Source organism: Quercus robur, chromosome 10 (assembly GCF_932294415.1).
Source record: "Quercus robur chromosome 10, dhQueRobu3.1, whole genome shotgun sequence".
Taxonomy (NCBI): domain Eukaryota; kingdom Viridiplantae; phylum Streptophyta; class Magnoliopsida; order Fagales; family Fagaceae; genus Quercus; species Quercus robur.
In genome coordinates this window covers 3258556-3278563 of record NC_065543.1, presented here as the reverse complement: position 1 = coordinate 3278563, position 20008 = coordinate 3258556, and the positions used below count along the sequence as shown (strand labels likewise).

Below are 20008 nucleotides of genomic sequence, written 5' to 3'. Positions count from 1 at the left end.
CTGGTTTTAGAATTCAGTTCAAAGAAGGATTGAAGAATTCAGTCCTTAAGAGAGTTGTCTGCTGCAATTAGGGAATTCCTCCTTCAGTTCTGTTCACCAAATTAATGGTAAATTCTGGTGTATTTTAGCTCAATTTTCCTCTCTGGAGTATTGTGGCCCAATTGTTACAAGTCTGCATTGCTGTTATTCTGTATGCTGTGTTTGCAATTTAAGTCTGCTAGTTTGTAACTTTGCGTTTGTTAATGAAAAGTAAATGTTAAAAACTTAAATGGCTCTCAAAGCTGCCTGAGGTATCTTACTATCTATTTGGCATTGGTAGAGATGCCCCCCTTACCCCCCCACCCCCACTATATAAAAGTACATACATATGATTCCTATTTGTTCTAGTTTTTCTTCAATTTTCCTTTTCATAGGCAGGCTCAAAAGATGGGAAAAAAGTAAGACAATTCGCTCTCATTATATCCATAAAATGCTCTCCATATGAAACCTGTTGGATTATCTTACTAGTGGTAGATATGCTTGTGGAAATTTAGCACATAACGACTATTAGCAAAGCGCTCTTGTAAGTAATCATACTTTTTCATCAGTCATGTATGTATGAGATTTGTTATCTTGGCAGTTGGTGGCTTCCATATGTTTAGATTTGTAATCCAGCCAGTTGTAGGCAATGATTGGTTGTTCAAACTTGATTCATTAACATTTTGAAAGATTTTGAACAAGTATTTTATTAAAAAATCTTAAAGAGTTGAGAATTTCTAGCTGAGTTTAGTTGTGGGTTGTTTAAGTGTTTTTGAAAAAAAATTTCAGGATAGTTAGTAGGGGGAACACCTAATTGTTGAGTAGATCTTGAGTAGAATGGTTTAATAACCCTACATATTTTAGCATGACACTCATATTACAGCCACAATTACTGATTTGAAATTGTAGTCAACACTCTTCAGTGACAAAAGAAACACGGGATTGAGATTGAATAGAAAAGAACCTATAAAATGCAAAAGAATTGTTGCATGAGCTTAGTATGTTGAAGTGAGTTTGTACTTCTAACATCAATAAGATCTGCTATTTATGAAATTCATGACATCAATGACATTACATCTACTTATCAAAAAATTAAACTAAATTCCCCGAGACCTGAACACACCCACATCAATAAGATCTGCTATTTATAAAATTCATGACATCAATGACATTACATCTACTTATTAAACTCAATTCCTTATGAACACCAAGTCCTGAACACATCCACATCAATAAGATCTGCTATTTATGAAATTCTTGAAATTAATAACATTACATCTACTTATTGACTCAATTCCTTTTGAACACCAAGACCTGAACACGTCCACCAAAGGTATAGATGCATAAGGTTTATTTTTGCAGTAGGAATCTCCCTAGGACCAAAATATTTTGGTCATGAAGTCAATCATTCTTTAGAAACTAAAACTACCTGTTTACCAACATTGCGGCCAGAAAATAGCCCAACAAATGCTGCTGGGCCAAGTTCAAGGCCTTCAACTATGTCTTCCACATATACAATCTTCCCTTCAGCAATGTGAGGTAGAACCAAGTCCAGAAACTTGGGGAAGAGGTGATAGTAACTAGAAACCACAAATCCTTTCATTTGAACCTGTTTTAGAAGCAGGTCCATTAAATTGTGCACGCCTTCTGGCTTGTCAAGGTTGTATTGTGAGATCATGCCACAAACAGCAATGCGGCCATGGGGCCTCATGTTGAGTAGCACCGCATCAAGCATCTTTCCCCCAACATTGTCAAAGTAAATATCAATACCTTCAGGAAAGTACCTGATAAAATAATACAGCATTTACACTAAATTAAGAGCAGCAAATTGATATAGAAGTCCAAAAGACTCTTGGTTTCCCAGGTAAATAGAGTAAAACTTAGCTGCTACCTCATTGTTTACCCATCTTTTCAGTTTCTAATTAAGGCAATAAATAGACAAATTAATCCACAATATAACCATGTTTTTTTTTCCTGTAAAGTTTTTGAGGTATAAAATATATATGAAGGGATGTCCTCTTTCTTGAGAACAAGGATGTCCAATGTTTACTTCAATATCAAACGAGTGACCTTGTCAAAGACTGAAAAAATTTTATATTCTAATTAGAACATATATTACTACTAACCTTTTCAAAGCTGCATCCAAGTCAGGCTCTTCTTTATAGTTGAAAGCCTCATCAAACTTCAATTTGTTCTTCAGCAAATCGACCTAGTTGAAGGGAGGGAAAAATAAATAAATAAATAAAAAAGAGTCAGAGAAGACAAATTCTGGTTAGTGAGGTTCCCACTCTGGTCAGCCACATCAACTCCTATATAAGATTTAAAAAAGCCAAAGTGTGCAAGGTTGATCAATATCTATTGTGATTTGTGAAAATGGGCAAGGGTTGCATATATAGACATGAACATTTTTTCTTTGGCAGGACAAGTATAGACGCATGGTAGGACAAGTATGCTGATATTGCTCAACATATATATTTAAACTTGTTATAGTCTGTTTGCATGCATTTGAACCATTAATTGGAAAAAAAAAATCAAATTAATAACCATATATACACACCATAAAAAAATCATAACAATCAAATCGTTCTGTGCTAATCTTTGGTAAAGAAATAGAATTTATACACTTCAACTGCATGTTAGAAAAGTGTCCTGTCTACTCTTACGAATTGTGCAAAATTTTCTTGTTCCTTCTATTTTTTTCCCTATGTACATGGCAAATTGGGCGAAAATACTGAGTTATACTGCAATTGTTCACTAGTTTTTGTACGCTTATATATATAGTAATACGAATGCAATATATCAACAGTAGAACTGCTTTCGATCAAACATAGGTTAGTTTAAGGAATCAACCAATTGGATTGAGCACATCATGGTATAAACAGAACAAAATATATATGTATATATTAATTGAATTGAAACATCGAGCACTCGTATTCAGCAAGTCACCTTTTCTTTGCTACCAGCACTTCCAACAACATAGCAACCTAATAGCTTTGCAAGCTGTCCAACAAGCTGACCAACTGCCCCAGAAGCTGCTGAAATGAAGACATGGTCTCCTTTCGTAGGAGAGCAAATCTCATAAAAGCCAGTATAAGCAGTTATACCAGGCATACCTACACATAATAAATACCTTAAATTAGGTTTTGGCACCCAGCAAAGCAAGACATGGCATTACATGTTAAGAAACCTAGCTAAAATACTAGCAATATGAGATGGCCTTAATCTCCATATATAATTTCAGCTAAGTGAGTTAATACTGGCAGTTAAAAGAATTTGTTCCAGTTTCATCTTAGTTCTGCAATCAGAATCACCGTAAGAATCAATAGCAAATAAGTTTTATTTTGTCTGAACAACTATTCTCTTCATTAAGATGTATAAAGTGGTACTCAGGACTGGGAATTTTTGTATTATTGATTCATAATTTTCTGAGACATAGAATTTTGAAAGCCATCTAGTGTAGCCAACTTCAAATAATTAGTTTTACTAGATTATCTTATGAAGGTAGATCAAATGGGAAAAAAAGTGTGAATCAATGGTAGCATACAGCATCTGTTTACTAATAATCGGAATCATCTTGACCACAAAGTTAACAAGAACAATCATGAATATGATGTTTTAATGGAAAATGGAATCCAACATCAAGAAAATCTGTTCTGTTCTGTTGGATCACATATCACCATAACAGTAATAATTTAGGTGAACTTAAAACACAATGATTTACCTCATACACTTAATTAAATTCCTAGAACTGTGAATTTCATCTCTCAAGTATATCAAAAGGGGAAGAAAATCAGCTTACCAAGAATGCCAGTATAGTAGGACAGTGGCACCTCAGTGTGTTGGATTTTAAACAAACCCTCAACATTTGTAATCAAACTATATTCTTCCCATTTAGTTATTCCCCAAACTAAGTCACCTTTCTTGAAATTTGGATGCTCAGAATCCAAAACTTTAGCCACGCCATATCCAAGAAGGGGCTGCATGATTCAACGTCAAGGTCATTATTAAAGTACACAACTGAAACAAGATCAATCTGAAACCCCTTCATTGATTAATAGTAGATCTAAATTTAAGTTTCTAGTTGAATAAAAGATCTATGATAAACAAATCTAGCATTATATTTATTCAACTTAAATAATAATTTTAGAAATCGACTATGACTTGCAACCAATTACAACAAATTGGATCAAATGCAGGTTGACAATTTTAGGACACGGATTTACGTCATAACTTTATCTCTATGTATTATGAATTAAATGGTATTTTTTTTGCATTTGATTGACACAAGGCTCTTAAGACAATTTAGAAGAATTATATTCATGTCAAACCTAGTATAACACTTTTTTAATATTATGACACTCAATGCCATAACATGTTTCCCCGTTAGAAACAAAGACCCATTTGGTTCAAATTATTCCAGACGTAACTCTTGCAATTAATAACTATCTCATCCATAAAGTAAACAAAATTATTATTATTATTTTTGCATTTTAAAATAATTTATAGAATATAAGCTATGATGCTTACACTAAATAACATTTTATTGACATGAAATTTGAGTCACCTGCAATGTCCATGATTCAAATTTATTCTCCCCAACTATCAAATTTCAAAAAATTTTAAAATAAAAATCTAGGAAGAAAAGTTACATTTTCATAACTTGTACTCCTACTACTACTGCCATCCAAACAAACAAGAGTTGACTTACCGTAACGGGGGGCTTCGAGTCGGTGTTAGTGGCACCGTAATTCTTCATATTGTTAAGGTGAAGCATGTAGGGATCGCAGGACAAATACAAGTTCTTCACCAATATCCCATTGGAACCTTCTGGGACTTTCAACTTTATGGTACCATTAGTACTCACGTATATGTCTGATTCTTTTGGAGAACCGGTCACATAGTTCTTTAAGATCACTTGCTTGTTGCTCACTTGCTCATTTTCACCACCACTTGCCATTTTTTTTCTTACAAAGCTCTTACTAATACTACTATATCTTTGAGTATTAATAGATAAAGATTACTGTGAAATCAAATTTGGTTGGTTTAAGGAATGTTGATACATTTAACTGTATTTGGGGTTGTTTTATAGTGTGGGAAAATTGTAGTGATGTGATCAGCCTATGCGTCAGGATTTCGTGTTGGAAAACCAAGTGAGGTTAGCGAATACGTCACATAGAGATAGTAGTGTTACTGAATGCAGGCTTTATCTGCGTTATGTTCACATTTGCATAGACTTTGGTCAAAAAGAAAAAATGTTAGGATAATCTATAGTTTATCCATAGTGGATCCGGAATAGAAATGGAGAGTGTCCAGTTAAGGGGTTAAGATCTGTTTAAAAAAAATCTAAGGTCTACAAAGTGCCACCTCAATTAAAAGTTTTTTAACGTAACCAAATAACAAATAACTATGGTAACCAAAGTTAACTATTGTCCAAAAACAAAAATAAAAAAAACACCAGATCCTTGTATCTGCATTTTGGATCCCCTTCAAGACTCTGTTCTTCAATCCCAACTGCCCATCAGCCACCGGCCACCATCTTAGCTATTATCACGCTACTGTTAAGTTGGAATGGTGTTCTTAAGCTTAAGAACAACTTCGACCGATCCCTCCGAGGGCTTCCCGGACACAAAAGCACCAACGCAACACTCCAATTCACTCCTAGACTCCGCCACATTATCGGGCAAATCCGAACCAACACCACCACCATTAGCTTCAACCGACTTATTGACACAAGTATCCACATGTACAGACACCTCTTCTTCAGACCTATAAGACCGCCCACAAATCGGACATTCATACACATTTAGTGAATACCCATTTTGTGATCTCTTCCCAGAAGTGATCATCGAGTCAAATGGATCGAACCCGTTTGCCGGTTTGCAATTTGGGGTCGAATCATTCGTCAAATCCGACCTGTCATTGTGATCAGAAATGGGTGCTTTCTGAGGCAAAGGCTTGGGTTCGGAATTTGAAGTCACAGAACTGGGTTCTTTCCGAGGCTGTGGAGATGGGTTTTGAGTTTGGGAAGAAGGGCGAGAGAGAATTGGATTTGTGGGTCCTGAAGAAGAAGAAGAAGATCCCAAGACTCTACCTTGGCCCTTGATAACGAAGATGGTGGCCGGTGGCTGAAGGGCGGTTGGGATTGAAGGACAGAGTCTTGAAGGGGATCCAAAATGCAGATACAAGGATCTGGTGCCTTTTTTTTATGTTTTTGTTTTTGGACCATAGTTAACTTTTGTTACCATAGTTATTTGTTATTTGGTTAAGTTAAAAAACTTTTAATCGAGGTGACACTTTGTAGACATTAGATTCTTTTTAAGCAAATTCTTTAAGCAAATTCTAACCCTTAACTGCAAACTCTCCATTTTCCCGTATGCGTCTATACCTCTATTACTTATAACTGATCATATATAGTTATGACAAATATTATATTAATAGCTGAAATCCTATTATTGTTCGGTCAAAAAATAATTATAATTTTTACAATGTCAATTTCTTTGACTTTGGTCAAATAATAGCCATAAATTGAGTATTTTTTTTTTTTAAGATAGTTTTAAATTATGGCGTCCATTTCTAATAATAACTTTTTATTATTAGATAAAGACACCAATTAATTTTTGTTGTAGACGCTAATTAAATTTCAGATCTCTTATTCAACCATAAAAAACTTTACCCGTTTTTTTTTATAGGAAAAAACATTACCAGTTAAGTTAACTGAAACCCAATAATTGAATACCTACTAGTTTGTAAGAAATAAGAACATAGATTTTTCAAAACTAATGACAGCATTAAGTTTATTGGTGTTTATATGCTTAAATTTACATGGCTTGGTGGGAAGGTGTTGATCAAACTCGTCTTCTTATTGCTCCCGGCATCACTGGATTCCGTGGCCTTTTATTTATTTTACTCATTGTTCTAAATATTATTCAAAAGTAAATATAATATTTTTTACGAACTAATCATTTTAATATATCATTAATAAAAAGTCAACTATAAGTATAAACAAAAATAAAATATAAATTATTAAATGTTTAGTATAAGATATGAAAAACTTTTTATAATAACGTTATTATGCTAATTCAAGACCTTCACAAAATTTGGATAAACCTTTTTTTGGTCTTCTATGCTTCTAGCTACTTTATAATCACTCTAGAAACTTAGAAGCAAAGATTCTTTGGAGGCTGAACCTAGTTATTATTGCGGTAGTAAGTGCTATATATATATATATATATATATATATATTTATATGTATGTATATGTAAGGACTCAATTTGTAACGACCCCAAGTTAGTGTGTTGGGTCTGAACGTTAAAGGCCCAAACAATAAATTTGTAGAGAGTGGGCTGAAAAGCTAGGCCTTGGTCACCGGACGGTGGTTAGTCATGGTTTTCATGGTAATCGCACTAGGATGAACCCAGCGTATCTAACAAGACTTTTTTTTCGGCACGACCTGAGTGGCTCCGATCCTTAGAGCTCATCCGAGAAGCTTCCTGATCTTATTATTCTCCTTTTTTGGGGCTCCATGGTCTGGGAGACGATTTGTCCCCCCCTTCTTCTTGGCTTCTCCCCCTCCTTTTATACTAGTTTTTCCCCTCTCTTATGCGTCTACGTGTAGGTTTCGCTTTTTAGGGTTGATACTTGTCTTTTCAGCCCATACCCAAAGTGGTTGGGGGTGGTTGCTAAAGAGCATGGTGAAGAGCATGGACCTGTCAAGTGTAGAGTACTTAATTACAGTATTGGCAGCCTTTTACTTGGGCCGCTCCTACACTGTGCTCGCCCTTTCTTTTAGGAGCGTTCTAGGATACCGAGGACAAAATCGTCCTCGGCTATATCCTTAGGCCATTCGGACTTTCATTGTATGTCCTCGGCAATGTCTATCCTCGGCTCGAGCCTTGGGCTCTAATGTAAAGTGGGATGGAGTCATAAATTCTCTGGCCCCACAATATATATTGGGTAAAAATATGGTGGTGTTGACTTTCCTACAATAAATTTTGTTACTTGAAGGAAGTTTTGTTGAAATTAAGTACATTAGGAGACATCAAAAAGGTGTTCTCAGTAGAAGGTACTTGAAAGAGTTAGAGTGTGTTCCTAATAAAATCAAAAAATGTATACCTAGGAATGTCCAATAAAGTTTTTGGTCAAATGCACCTTGGCCAAGTCAGAAAGGTACCTAGCTAGGAAGGTTTGAAAGGGTGCTTCGGAAAGTCTCATCGCCCAACGAAAGTCCTTGGCCTAACACACCTCGGCCAAGTCAGAGGGAGTACCTAGGAAGGTTTGAAAGAATGCTCTAAAAAATCTCTTTGGCCAAAAAGAATCCTCAGCCAAATTAGAAGGGGTATCTAGGAGGGTCTGAGAGAGTGCTCCAGAAAGTCTCTCGATCAAAGGGAGACCTTGACCTAATGCACCTCGGCCAAGTTAAAGTGATTAACTAGGAGGGTCTGAGAGAGTGCTTCAAAAAGTCTCCTTAGTCAAAGGGAGTCCTTGGCCTAATGCACATCTACCAAGTCAGAGAGATTACTTGGGAGGGTTTGAGAGAGTGCTCCGAAAAGTCTCCTTGGCCAAAGGGAGTTCTCGGCCTAATGCATCTCAACCAAGTCAAAGAGATTGCCTAGAAGGGTTTGAAAGAGTACTCTGGAAAGTCTCCTCGGCCAAAGGGAATCCTTGGCCTAATGCACCTTGGCCAAGTCAAAGGGGGTACTTAGGTAGGTCTAAGAGAGTGCTCCGAAAAATCTCCTCCACCAAGGGGGTCCTCGGTCCTAATGCACCTTGGCCAAGTCAGAATGACTACCTAGGAAGGTCTAAGAGAGTGCTTTGGAAAATCTCCTCAGCTAAAGGGAGTCCTAGGTCTAATGCACCTCGGCCAAGTTAGAGAAACTACCTAGGAAGATCTAGGAAAGTGCTCTGAAAAGACTCCTCAGCCAAAGGGAGATAATCCCTCAAAGGGTTAGAACTCTAAGAGAATTAAAAAGAAGGAGAGAGAGATAGAGAGATTGATTTTCCAAATGTTCTCTCCCCCTTTTATAAGGACAAAGTTTAGTTACAAAATTAGTTACAGCCTTAGGCTACAACTTTACTTAATAAAATATACATTACTTCATATTTTGAAAATCTAACTGTTGAATTGCATGCTCTTTACACTTTTAATATACATATCAAATTTTGCGTCAATCGAATATTATTTACTATATGATCTATAAGCTTATATTTTATACATAATTTTAAACTATAAAAACTTGCCATTTAAACAATTTATTGATGACATAGCTATTGATCTTTAATTTTCTAGAAGTTTTACAAGCATGGAGGATATTTAAAGAAGATGTAATCTAATGGTGGATTTATCAAAATTTACCATCAACAAAAAGATATTGAGTAGATTGTAGCCTAAGGCTACAACAAATTTTGTAGCTCAAGGCTACAACAAATTTTGTAGCTCAACTTTGTCCATTTTGTGGCCAATTTGGCTACTAAAAATATATTCTAATGTAAAAAATTCGATACATATAACTACAAGTCTCATTATAGCACAATTGGTATTTTTCATTGAGGTGTTATAATTTTATATTTGATTATTGTTACATTAATACAATTTATTCCTTTTGTTATTATATTATATAAATTTATAATAAAACTGTGTAACGAATGGGTCATTAATTAGTTATATACTAAGATAAATAATGGAACTTTACTTAAATTTCTAGAAACTCTTTAGTGGTTCATTTGTTTTGATTTTCAGTTGTGTCACTGTCTACAACCTTGTGTTGATATTGTTTTGAATGTTTGCAGTTAAATAAGTTTGTAACTATTGAGACATTTTTGGCACAACATGGGCTTGTAAAATTAAATAGACAAAGCCCATAAGGTCCAACACCAATTAATGAAGAATTTTCAATCTAACTTTATTTTTTTAATATTCCTATCTGCTACGTGGACCAGGTTCACATGTGAAAGGAAGAACCCAATAAAAGGGACAATTTAGGAGATGTGGATTGGAGGGTAAATGAGTCATTTCATACGAATTTTGGGCTCATTCCAGATCTTTTGGGTTTTTTTTTTTTTTTTGGAAAGGTCTCTTTGATAGGCTTGGAAGTGTGGTCAACACCGTTCAGTGGTAATAGAAACACATGATTGAGATTGAATAGATCAGACCCATAAAATGCAAAAGAATTATTGCATGAACTTAGTATGTTGAAGTGAATTTGTGCTTGTAACATCAATAAGATCTGCTGTTTCTGAAATTCTTGACACCAATGACATTACATCTACTTAGTAAACTCAATTCTTCATGAACACCAAGACCTGAATCATCCACAAAAGGTGTAGATGCAAAGGTTCATACACAGTAGGAATCTCCAAAGGACCTAAAGATTTTGGTCATGAAGTCAAATCATTCCCGAGCAACTAAAATTACCTGTTTGCCAACATTGAGGCCAGAAAATAGCCCAACAAGTGCTGCTGGGCTACTCTGAAGGCCTTCAGCTATCTCTTCCAAAAATACAATCTTCCCTTCAGCAATGTGAGGCAGAACCAAGTACAGAAACTTCAGATAGAGGTGATAGTAATCAAAAACCACAAATCCTTTTATATGAACCCTTTTGTAAATCAGATGCATTAAATTGTGCACACCTTCTGGCATGTCGTTGTACTGTGAGATCATGCCACAAACCGCAATGCAACCATAGGCCCTCATGTTGAGTAGCACTGCATCAAGCATTTTTCCCCCAACATTCTCAAAGTAAACCGCAATGTGACCATGGGCCCTCATGTTGGGTGTACTCTATTACAGGTACAATTTCTTTGATGTAAACAAATGGGCTCATATTCAATATTGGGATCCGAAAGAAACTTTACTCCATTTGTATGAAGTGTCATTCTGAGAAACAAATTAGTACTTTCAACTCAAATGAATTGATGTAACATGATTCATGACAGTTGATAGTTATGAGCATACTCAACTCCAACAACATGACACTTTATTAAGGATATAAAACTATATTGTTACCAACAAAATCCAATAGAAGATACATTTGCAGTAAATAATCCACCTGGACCTAGAGTTTTTGGACCATGAGGTTGTATACAAAGTCATTCATTCATGAGCAACTACCACTACCTGTTTTCCAACATTACGGCCAGAGAAGAGCCCTACCATTGCTTCTGGGGCACTCTCGAGGCCTTCAGCTATATCTTCCAGATAAGTAATCTTTCCCTCTTTGATGTAAGGCAGAACAAACTCCAGAAACTTTGGATAGAGGTGGTAGTAATCAAAAACAAGGAATCCTTCTATCTGGATCTGTTTCCAAACCACACTCATTATATGGTGCAAACTTCAGGCTGCTCAAGGTTGTACTGTAAGATCATTCCACATACAGCAACGCGACCATGGACCCTCATGTTGAGTAGCACGGCATCAAGCATCTTTCCCCCAACATTCTCAAAATAAATATCAATATCTTCTGGAAAGTATCTGCAAGAAAAACACAGCAACCCTCTAGATTTAAGTACCAGATATACAAATGAAAGAGCAGTCACTCTTGGTTTCTCAAGGACATAGATTAAAACTAAAAAATAAGTATAGGGACAAAACATCTTTCAGAACTGTTGACATGATCTGTGATGATCGGTTCATGATAAAAGGGGTGTTAGTGGTGGTACCATGTAAAAGAGATGCTCTAATCACAACATGCTATATTTAGCAATTGAAAAGAAGTGTCAGTCTTGGACTTAGATAATAGTGAAATAGAAAAATTAATCCTCAATATAACTTTTTTTTTTTTTACTTTAAAGTTTCCAAGGCTTAAAAAAAAAAAATATATATATATATATATATATATATGAAGGGATGTCCACATTCTTAAGAACAAGGATGTCCAATGTTTACTTCGGTATCAAACCAGTGACTCTGTCAAAGAGGGAAATCAAATTTTATAATTCTAATTAGAACATATATTACTACCAACCTTTTCAAAGCTGCATCAAAGTCAGGCTCTTCTTTATAGTTGAAAGCCTCGTCAAATGTTAATTTGTTCTTCAGCAAATCAACCTTGTTGCAGAACAGGGAAAAAACAAATAGAAAAATGTTAGTGAGGCTGCCCACTCTGGCCAGGCACAACAACTCCTAAAGAAGATTAAAAATTGCCAAAGTATGCAAGGGTGATCAATATCTGTTATGATTTGTGAGAATGGACAAGGGTGGCATATTTTGCTCTGAACATTTTTTCTTTTGCATGTTACTGGCAAATATTTAGTTACAGGATAGGAAAAGAATGTTCATATCATTAACATATATGTTTATACTTAATATAAAAAATGCATAACAACCAAATAGTTCTGTGCTAATCTTAGCCTTAGGTAAAGAAAATAGAATTTATACCCTTCAAATGAGTATTAGAAATGACCAGAGTGTTCTGTCAACTATTGCGAAACATTTCAAATTTCTTGTTCCTTCTATTTTTTGGTCCTTATGGACATGGCAAATCAGGCAAAAAGCAATCTTTCACTGGTTCTTTGTACACTAATATATGTAGCAAGACAAACTCAGTTATGCTCTAACCATTAGAGAAGAGAGTTGCTCATTTAGGTATTAAGATACAGTATATCAACGTTAGAGTTGCTTTGGATCAAACGCAGATTGATCAAAGAAATCAACCGATTGGATTGAGTATATCATGTTATAAACAGAATGGAAAAAAATATTAATTGAATTGAAACATCAAGCGCTCATATTCAGCAAATCACCTTTTCTTTGCTTCCAGCTGACCAGCTGACCAGCTGCTCCACTTTATTAAAATGTATAAAAAGGTACTCATGATTAGAAAATTTTGTATTCTTGATTTATGATTGTGAGAGAGAATTTTGAAAGCCATCTGGGGTAGGCTACTTTAAATTATTAGATTTTACACGAATATCACATGCAGGTAGATCAACCGGGAAAGAAGTGTGTATCAATAGTCACATGCAGCATCTGCTTACTGATAATCGGAATCATCTTGACCAAACTTAACAAGAACAATCAAGAAAATCCCATCTGTTCCTTTGGTTCACATATCACCATAACAGTAATAATTAGTTTCCTATAACTGTACATTCATCTCTCAAGTATATATCAAAAGGGAAAGAAAATCGGCTTACCAAGAATGCCAGTATAGTAGGACGTGGCACATTAGTGTGTTGGATTTTAAACATTTTCTGAAAATCTGTAATTAAACTATATTTTTCCCATCCTGTTATTCCCCAAACTAAGTCACCTTTCTTGAAATTTGGATTCTAGAATCCAAAACTTTAGCCACGCCAAATCCAGTAAGTGCCTGTATGATTCAACATGAAGGTCATTATTAAAGTACACAACTGAAACAAGATCAATATGAATCCCCTTCATTATAGATAGTAGATGTAATTAAATTTAAGCTTCTAGTTAGGCAAAAGAGCTATAATAATCAAATTTAAATAGTAATTTTAGAAATCGACTGTGACTTGCAACTATTTGCAATAAATTGGATCAAATGTAGGTTGGCAATTATGGAACACAGATTTACATCATATCTTTATCTCTGTATTGTAAATTAAATTGTATTTTGAATGTATTTAATTGACAAATGATTTCACAATTCAAAAGTGTGTTAAGTATCAGCTGAGCTACAAGGTTGTTGGTAAAATTTAGAAGATGGATTCATGTCACAACTTAGTATAACACTTTATTAATATTATGACCCTCGATACCATATCATGTTTTCCTGTTAGAAAAAAAGTTCAGTTGAGTTAGTTATTCCAGGTCTAACTTTAGAAAGAAAAGTTACATTTTCATAATTTGTACTACTACTAACACCCAAACAAACAAAATAAATCTAGCATTGACTTACTGAATCGGGGGACTTCAAGGAGTTTGTGTCGGGCTTCTTCATTTGGATAAGAATGTAGGGATCACAAGACATGTAGAGATTCTTCACCACAACCCCATTAGTACCTTCTGGGATATTCAACTTTATGGTACCATTGCTACTCACGTACATGTCTGATTCTTTAGGAGAACCAGTGACATAGTTCTTTAAGATCACTTGCTTGTTGCTCACTTGCTCATCATCACCATCACTTGCCATTTTTAATAAATGAAGCTCGTACTGATAGTAGTATCAATGAGTGTTAAACTCCCACCATGACAATACAGGAAAATTTCAGACATATTTTCTTTCTTCCCTTACACGAGAAACTAGTACGGACTAGTATGGAACGTTTCGCCAAAAATAGAGAATGCATCTAGTAGAAATAAACAACCATATAGAACTGGAGCTAGAGATAGATACTTGTGTGACATTTTTTCCTACAATAATTAATAGTTAGTAGAATATGATGAGCATAAGTTACACTCAATACAGGACAGGTATAATTCAGCCCCTTTTAAAGTATGTTTCAAGAATTTGGAATAATTCAGAAATAATATATGGCATAACACAGTAAAATTTAATATATATATATATATATGGAAATTTTTTTCATAATTTATTTTAGATAAATACAATGATCATTGTATTTCAATCACATAGTGAAGTCTTAACAACTCAATTTGAAATAATCTACACTAGAAAAGAAAATTACTACAATATCCTTGATAAACAATTAAACACCATTTATAAAGTTTTAGTTAATTAAAACGTCTCAAATAATTGATCCTAAGTAATTAGGATGCGTTTGGATACCGCTTATTTTGCTGAAAATGAAAACTGAAAAAAATAAAAAAATATTTCCTGTTTACTGTTCATTAATGAAAACACTGTACATTTGCCTATTTGCACTGTTCATGGGAGGCGCTGGTTTAAAAAAAAAAAAAAAAAAAAACCGGCTGAAATGCATCAAACACAGACGCAGGGAGTGATCCAAATGCATACTTAGTCATCAATAACCTTTTCAACTACTCCACTGAATGCATCATCCTCCCAAAATTGTTCATGATCAACATATTCAGGAAGCTCATTAAGTTTGTCAAGATAAATTGGCTCCAAGTCTAGAGATTCACCAGTGTTAAATTTCTCCATCATCATTGAGTTCAATCTTACATACACCCTATTGTCCAACATCTCAAATGTCAACATGTTTGTCTTCTTTGTTTGTGCTACCTCAAATGCATTCCAATTACGCTTACATGAGGATGAACTACAAGGTTGACTCAAAATTCGAATGGCATACCTTTGTAAGATAGGAAGACGATCTCCACAGAAATCCCACCATATTCCTACAAATAAAATTACAATTTATATACTCATAAAATTTATCAAAAAATTACATAGTTTAATATTAAAACTATATCAAAGCTATTGAACTTACTAGGATGAGATGTTTTCACCATTGTCTTAGCTGTAACTGTAAACAAGCTTGGTACTTTATTGCCATAAAGTTGCACTTGTTTCATGAAATCTTCCCTTTCTTCAATAGCCACCAAATTCTCCAAAATGAAACTTATACCATCTTTTATCTCACTGTTCTCTTTAAATTTCTCACTACACAAGTAGGATGGATTCAAAAATGTCGCAGCAGCATGAATTGGGTGGATTATATTTTCAGTACACCTACGATTAACTAACTCCCATATCTGCATATATTTGTCTTGATTGCTAGCACATTGTTGCTTAATTGCTTCTTTTGCCATTTCCATTGCTTCATATAAGTATCCTGCAGTTGACCGATCACTATCTACCAATCGAAGAACACAAACCAAAGGCTCCAAAACTAGTAGCGCCTCTTTCCCTTGACTCCAAAATTCTGTGCTTTGGATAATACTAGCAACCGCTTCTTTACTGATGCCCTTTTCATTATGATTCAATTCTTTCCACTGGGAAGATGCAACAAGTAACTGCAATTCATCTCGAACATTCAAAATAGATTGAAGCATCAAGAAGCTAGAAGACCTACCTGTACCAAGATGTTTCAATTCTTTATGGTTTGTGTACTCTCTCATGAGTGACAAAATGATACTATCCATATACATATATGAAACAATTGATTTTGCATCACTAATTACCTTCTGCACCCAATCAACTTCCTCACATATATCCTTCAAAAGCAATTGAATGCCATAAGTAGCACATCGGGTTTTGTACAACCGAGGGTACTTGCCAATAAGCATGTCTCCAGCAAACTCAAAATTTGTAGTATTATCAATGATTAATTGAACAACATTATCAGACCCAATTTCTTCAATTACGGAAGAAATGATGTCTTTAATATATAGTGCTGTTATTTTATCCTTTGAAACTTCAAATGACTTCAAAAATATTGCTCCACTAGGAGATTTTGCATTAATATTGATAAATGCTCTCTGATCCAAATCACTCCATATGCATGACATAAGAGTACAACCAGTTACCGACCAAGAATTCTTAATTCTTCTAATATACTCTTCAACTTCGACCTTCAAATTTGGTATTAACTTCCTGTGCAGAGTCAAATTAGAGGGTAACTTATATTCAGGACCATAATCAGCAACACCTTGCACAAAGTGAATAAAGGATGTCGTTTGAACAACATCAAATGATATGTTATTTACCATAAGAAGTCGGGCAAGCAATTTATCCACTGCACTCTTATCTTTTTTAACACACATCTTTGAATTGGTAGCATGGCATAGGTCTCTCGATATTGAACACGAAGTGGTTTTACTCTCTTTAGCATTGCTTGAACTTGATGCACTCTTAAGTTTTTTATTACTCCCTCCAATTACTAGATAAGCTTCTTTTTGAACATCTTTAGGCACATTGGCACAAATATCTATAGCATGACCTTTAACTCCTGCCAAGTGAAATTTAATCCTAGAAGCACCCCCAGCAAAATCACGTCGACAAAAGTTACATTTGAAACGGCCATCTAGGTTTTCAACATACCTCCAAAATCGATCTTTCTTTCGAACCATATTTCTTTTTCCTTAAAAAAAGAAAATAATATAATATTAGAATCAAATATAAATTAATCTGGACAACAATATAAATGAACAAAAATTACTTTATTCTATTTCTTTTAAATATTAAAATATTTAGTTTATATCTCATTCTATCAATCATACATAGATATAATATATAGGGCAAATATATTCACATACCTTGAGGTTTGGGCTAATGCCAACCAAAGTCTAAGACTTTTCAAAACTGATCAATTTGGTCCCTAATATAAAATAGTCAAATCAAATTGCATATATAAACTATTGTAATGGATAATAAAAGGTAAAAAGGTGAAGAGTAATTTTAGTACAATAAACCAAGCCACAACTATCCTACGTGGTAGATTGTGATTGATTATTTGTCATTTAGTTGCAAGTACATAACAATAGCAGGTGATCATATGAAATACAAAATATTAAAACAATTTATCAATAGTATATTCACGTAGTCATATAAATAGCAGGCCACACTTCACCAAAATGGGCCTCCGAATGTAATTACTAATTGGTAGGAAGCATCTCCATCTCAATCTTAATCATATACATAGTGATAATTGAGGAGCTCGATTAGCTTCCTGCCTTTTGTTGTGTTAAGAAACTAATTGCTCAGGAAAACAAAATAGCATGAAAGACAATTCAAACAACACTTACTCTGATAGCTAGCAAATGGAGATGAAGTCAATGGACAGCGGCAAGATTAAGAGAAGAAAAAAGAGTCCTGCTAGATAGATGGAAATTCAGACTTTTCTCACCCACTCATAAATACACCTCACTTAGGTCCCACCATTACAAAAATTAAAGGCAATTATGTGCTTACAGACTTGTTCTCAAGAAACTACGGAGACAGAAAAATTACTCGACTTTTTAACACCCATTTACCTCACTTAGATCCCACCACAACACAAATGAAACGCAAATTTTGTACTTAAGAGACTAAAATCTTAAGAAAAGAGTCCTGCTTGAAGGACTAAAAAAAAAAAACCTACTCTACTATTTCACACCCACTCACGTATTCACCACACTTAGGCTCTACAATAACACAAATGAAAAGAAATTACGTACTTGTAGACTTACTCTTAAGAAAAGAGTGGGGCTAAGGACATTGAAAGATCTCCCAACTTGTTTCACACGCATTTATGAATTTACCTCACTTAGGCCCTGCCATGGCACAAATTAAAGGCAATTTATATGCTTACGAGCTTACCCTTAAGAAAAGAGTAGGGACAAAAAAAAAATCGACTTTTTCGCACCCACTCATGTATTCACCTCACTTGGGCCCACCATAACATAAATGAAAGGTCATTTTGTGCTTACAAACTTACGCTTAAGAACAGAGTCCTACTAGGGATATCAACTTTTTCACACCCACCCATCCATTCACCTCTCCTAGGCCTCAATCATAACACAAATGAACGGCAAATCTGTTCTTACAGACTTACTCTTAAGAAAAGAGTCTTACTAGTTACTAGAGAGAGAAACTTCCGCGACTTATTCATGCCCACTCGTGTACTCACCTTACTTAGGGCCACACCATAACACAAATGAAAAGCAATTATGTGCTTAAGAGACTTTAGTCCTAAAATAACACAAATGAAAGGAAATTTTGTGCTTACGGAATATTTCTTAAGCAAAGAGTCGTTCTAGGAGACAGAAAAAAATCCCTCATTTCTCACACCCATTCACATATATTCTATGCTTATGCTCATTTTGTGTGCTTACTCCTAAGAAAAGAATCAGAGACAAAAAATTCCCCAGACTTTTTCACACCCATTCATCTATTCACCTCACTTAGACCCTACCATAACACAAATAAAAGGGAATAAATAAAAAGGACACCCATTCGAGACTTACTCTGAGCAATTCTGTGCTTGCAAGTAGACCCTTAAGAAAAGAATCTGACTAGAGACAAATTTCCCAGACTTTTTTAGAAGGTATCATTTATGTCTCATCATAACACAAACGATAGGCATTTACAGCCAACGGAACTCCTTTTAAACAGTGGGACACTTTAGAAAGAGTAAATTCCGCCTGTTGTTCTTTTAATAAACCATTGGCTGATTGTATAAAAATTAGATAGATTAGAATAATGCTACGTACGCAAAAAAAAATTAAAAATTAGAGTAATGCTATAACATTTTTCACACCAATTAAGTTTGCAAACTCACTTTTTTCACTTTTTTTTAACCTAGTCGTGTCTGGTTTCAAATTTGTTGTCAAATTTTTTTTTTTTTTTGTCTATAGACTTTCTCAAATAGAATATCCAAGGCAAGAAATACTTGTGAATAGTGGTCTGCAATCGGTGGGTTAGCAGCAGTGGTTTCCAAGGGAGATCTAAACCTAAATTCAAAAGAGGAACACTCATATTGAAACCAATAAGAGGTGAAAAAAAAAATGAAATATACATATATACAATCACACCGCACGAACGGAAAAAATATATATATATAAAAATCAAAATCAAAAAATCAAAACCGAAACATACCAGCTACCAGTCAAGGAAACTTACAAGCAACGAGGATGTCAAGGGGCACTGTATATCTCTCTAGAAGTTCTGCTCTCTCTAGGGGGTTTTTGGTACGTGTTTTGAAACAACAATTTTCAATTTTTAAACAATATTATACGTATTACTATATACTTTTTCACCCACGTACATTTTTACACATATCTTTAATCAACAATATACAATTTTTAAATTGGCAGTGCCTTTTGTTTATTTATAATTTTTTTTTTAGTAAATTGTATAAGTATAGAATTATTATTATTATTTTTTTTACTAGATACTCCAAGCGGCGTTATTATCTCTTGGGCTACATCAAAATAAAGACGTCTCTTTTGATGGCGACACTCATTTTGGAATTCGTCCCAACAAAGGTAACGTGAGTTTCATCAAAAAAATAAAAAGAAAGGGTAACGTAAGCTGGTTAGGGGTTACGAAAAAAATTGCCCTGGCCTCCATGATTTCCACTTTTTATTTGTTATTATATACACAATCCATCTAGAATAAGACACCCGGGCCAGTTTGGTAGACAACTTCAATCATAATTTTCAGTGTTTAAACTGAAAATT

The 20008-nt window shown here is 34.6% G+C and overlaps 3 protein-coding genes across 12 annotated transcripts in view; all 3 read right to left on the bottom strand.

Annotated features, from left to right (window-relative positions):
- LOC126702341 (2-alkenal reductase (NADP(+)-dependent)-like) overlaps positions 1-20008 on the bottom strand; it is a 141443-nt gene that overhangs the window by 35848 nt on the left and 85587 nt on the right. For 2 of the 10 annotated variants that reach the window (XM_050401019.1, XM_050401025.1), the window contains one exon: positions 10966-11131. The exons of 1 other annotated variant lie outside the window; for it this stretch is intronic. In XM_050401019.1, the coding sequence (XP_050256976.1) occupies positions 11108-11131 (24 nt within the window). In that variant the 3' untranslated portion in view covers positions 10966-11107. Of the gene's footprint in view, positions 1-1146; positions 1803-2144; positions 2228-2964; positions 3132-3817; positions 3996-4726; positions 5413-10663; positions 10892-10965; positions 11486-13179; positions 13266-20008 lie in introns of those variants that run through there. 7 more of the 10 variants (XM_050401024.1, XM_050401022.1, XM_050401023.1 and 4 more) reach the window with 7 other exon arrangements.
- LOC126702345 (2-alkenal reductase (NADP(+)-dependent)-like) overlaps positions 10164-20008 on the bottom strand; it is a 65539-nt gene continuing 55694 nt past the window's right edge. Inside the window, exon 6 of the transcript XR_007647730.1 lies at positions 10164-10317. The gene's annotated coding sequence lies outside the window, so the exon portion shown is untranslated. The remainder of the gene's footprint in view (positions 10318-20008) is intronic.
- LOC126702338 (uncharacterized) lies at positions 14597-16960 on the bottom strand. Its single transcript, XM_050401014.1, has 2 exons — positions 15337-16960; positions 14597-15244 (listed from the first exon to the last, which is right to left on the bottom strand). The coding sequence occupies exons 1-2, from the start codon at positions 16916-16918 to the stop codon at positions 14901-14903; spliced, it is 1926 nt and encodes a 641-aa protein (XP_050256971.1). The 5' UTR covers positions 16919-16960; the 3' UTR covers positions 14597-14900.

Bases quoted from the DNA above. Each gene is read 5' to 3' on its own strand.
- LOC126702338 (XM_050401014.1), bottom strand. From the start codon at position 16,918: ATGGTTCGAAAGAAAGATCGATTTTGGAGGTATGTTGAAAACCTAGAT. The intron at 15,245-15,336 runs GTAAGTTCAATA...TTTTATTTGTAG, and splicing joins GGTGAAAACATCTCATCCTA to GAATATGGTGGGATTTCTGT.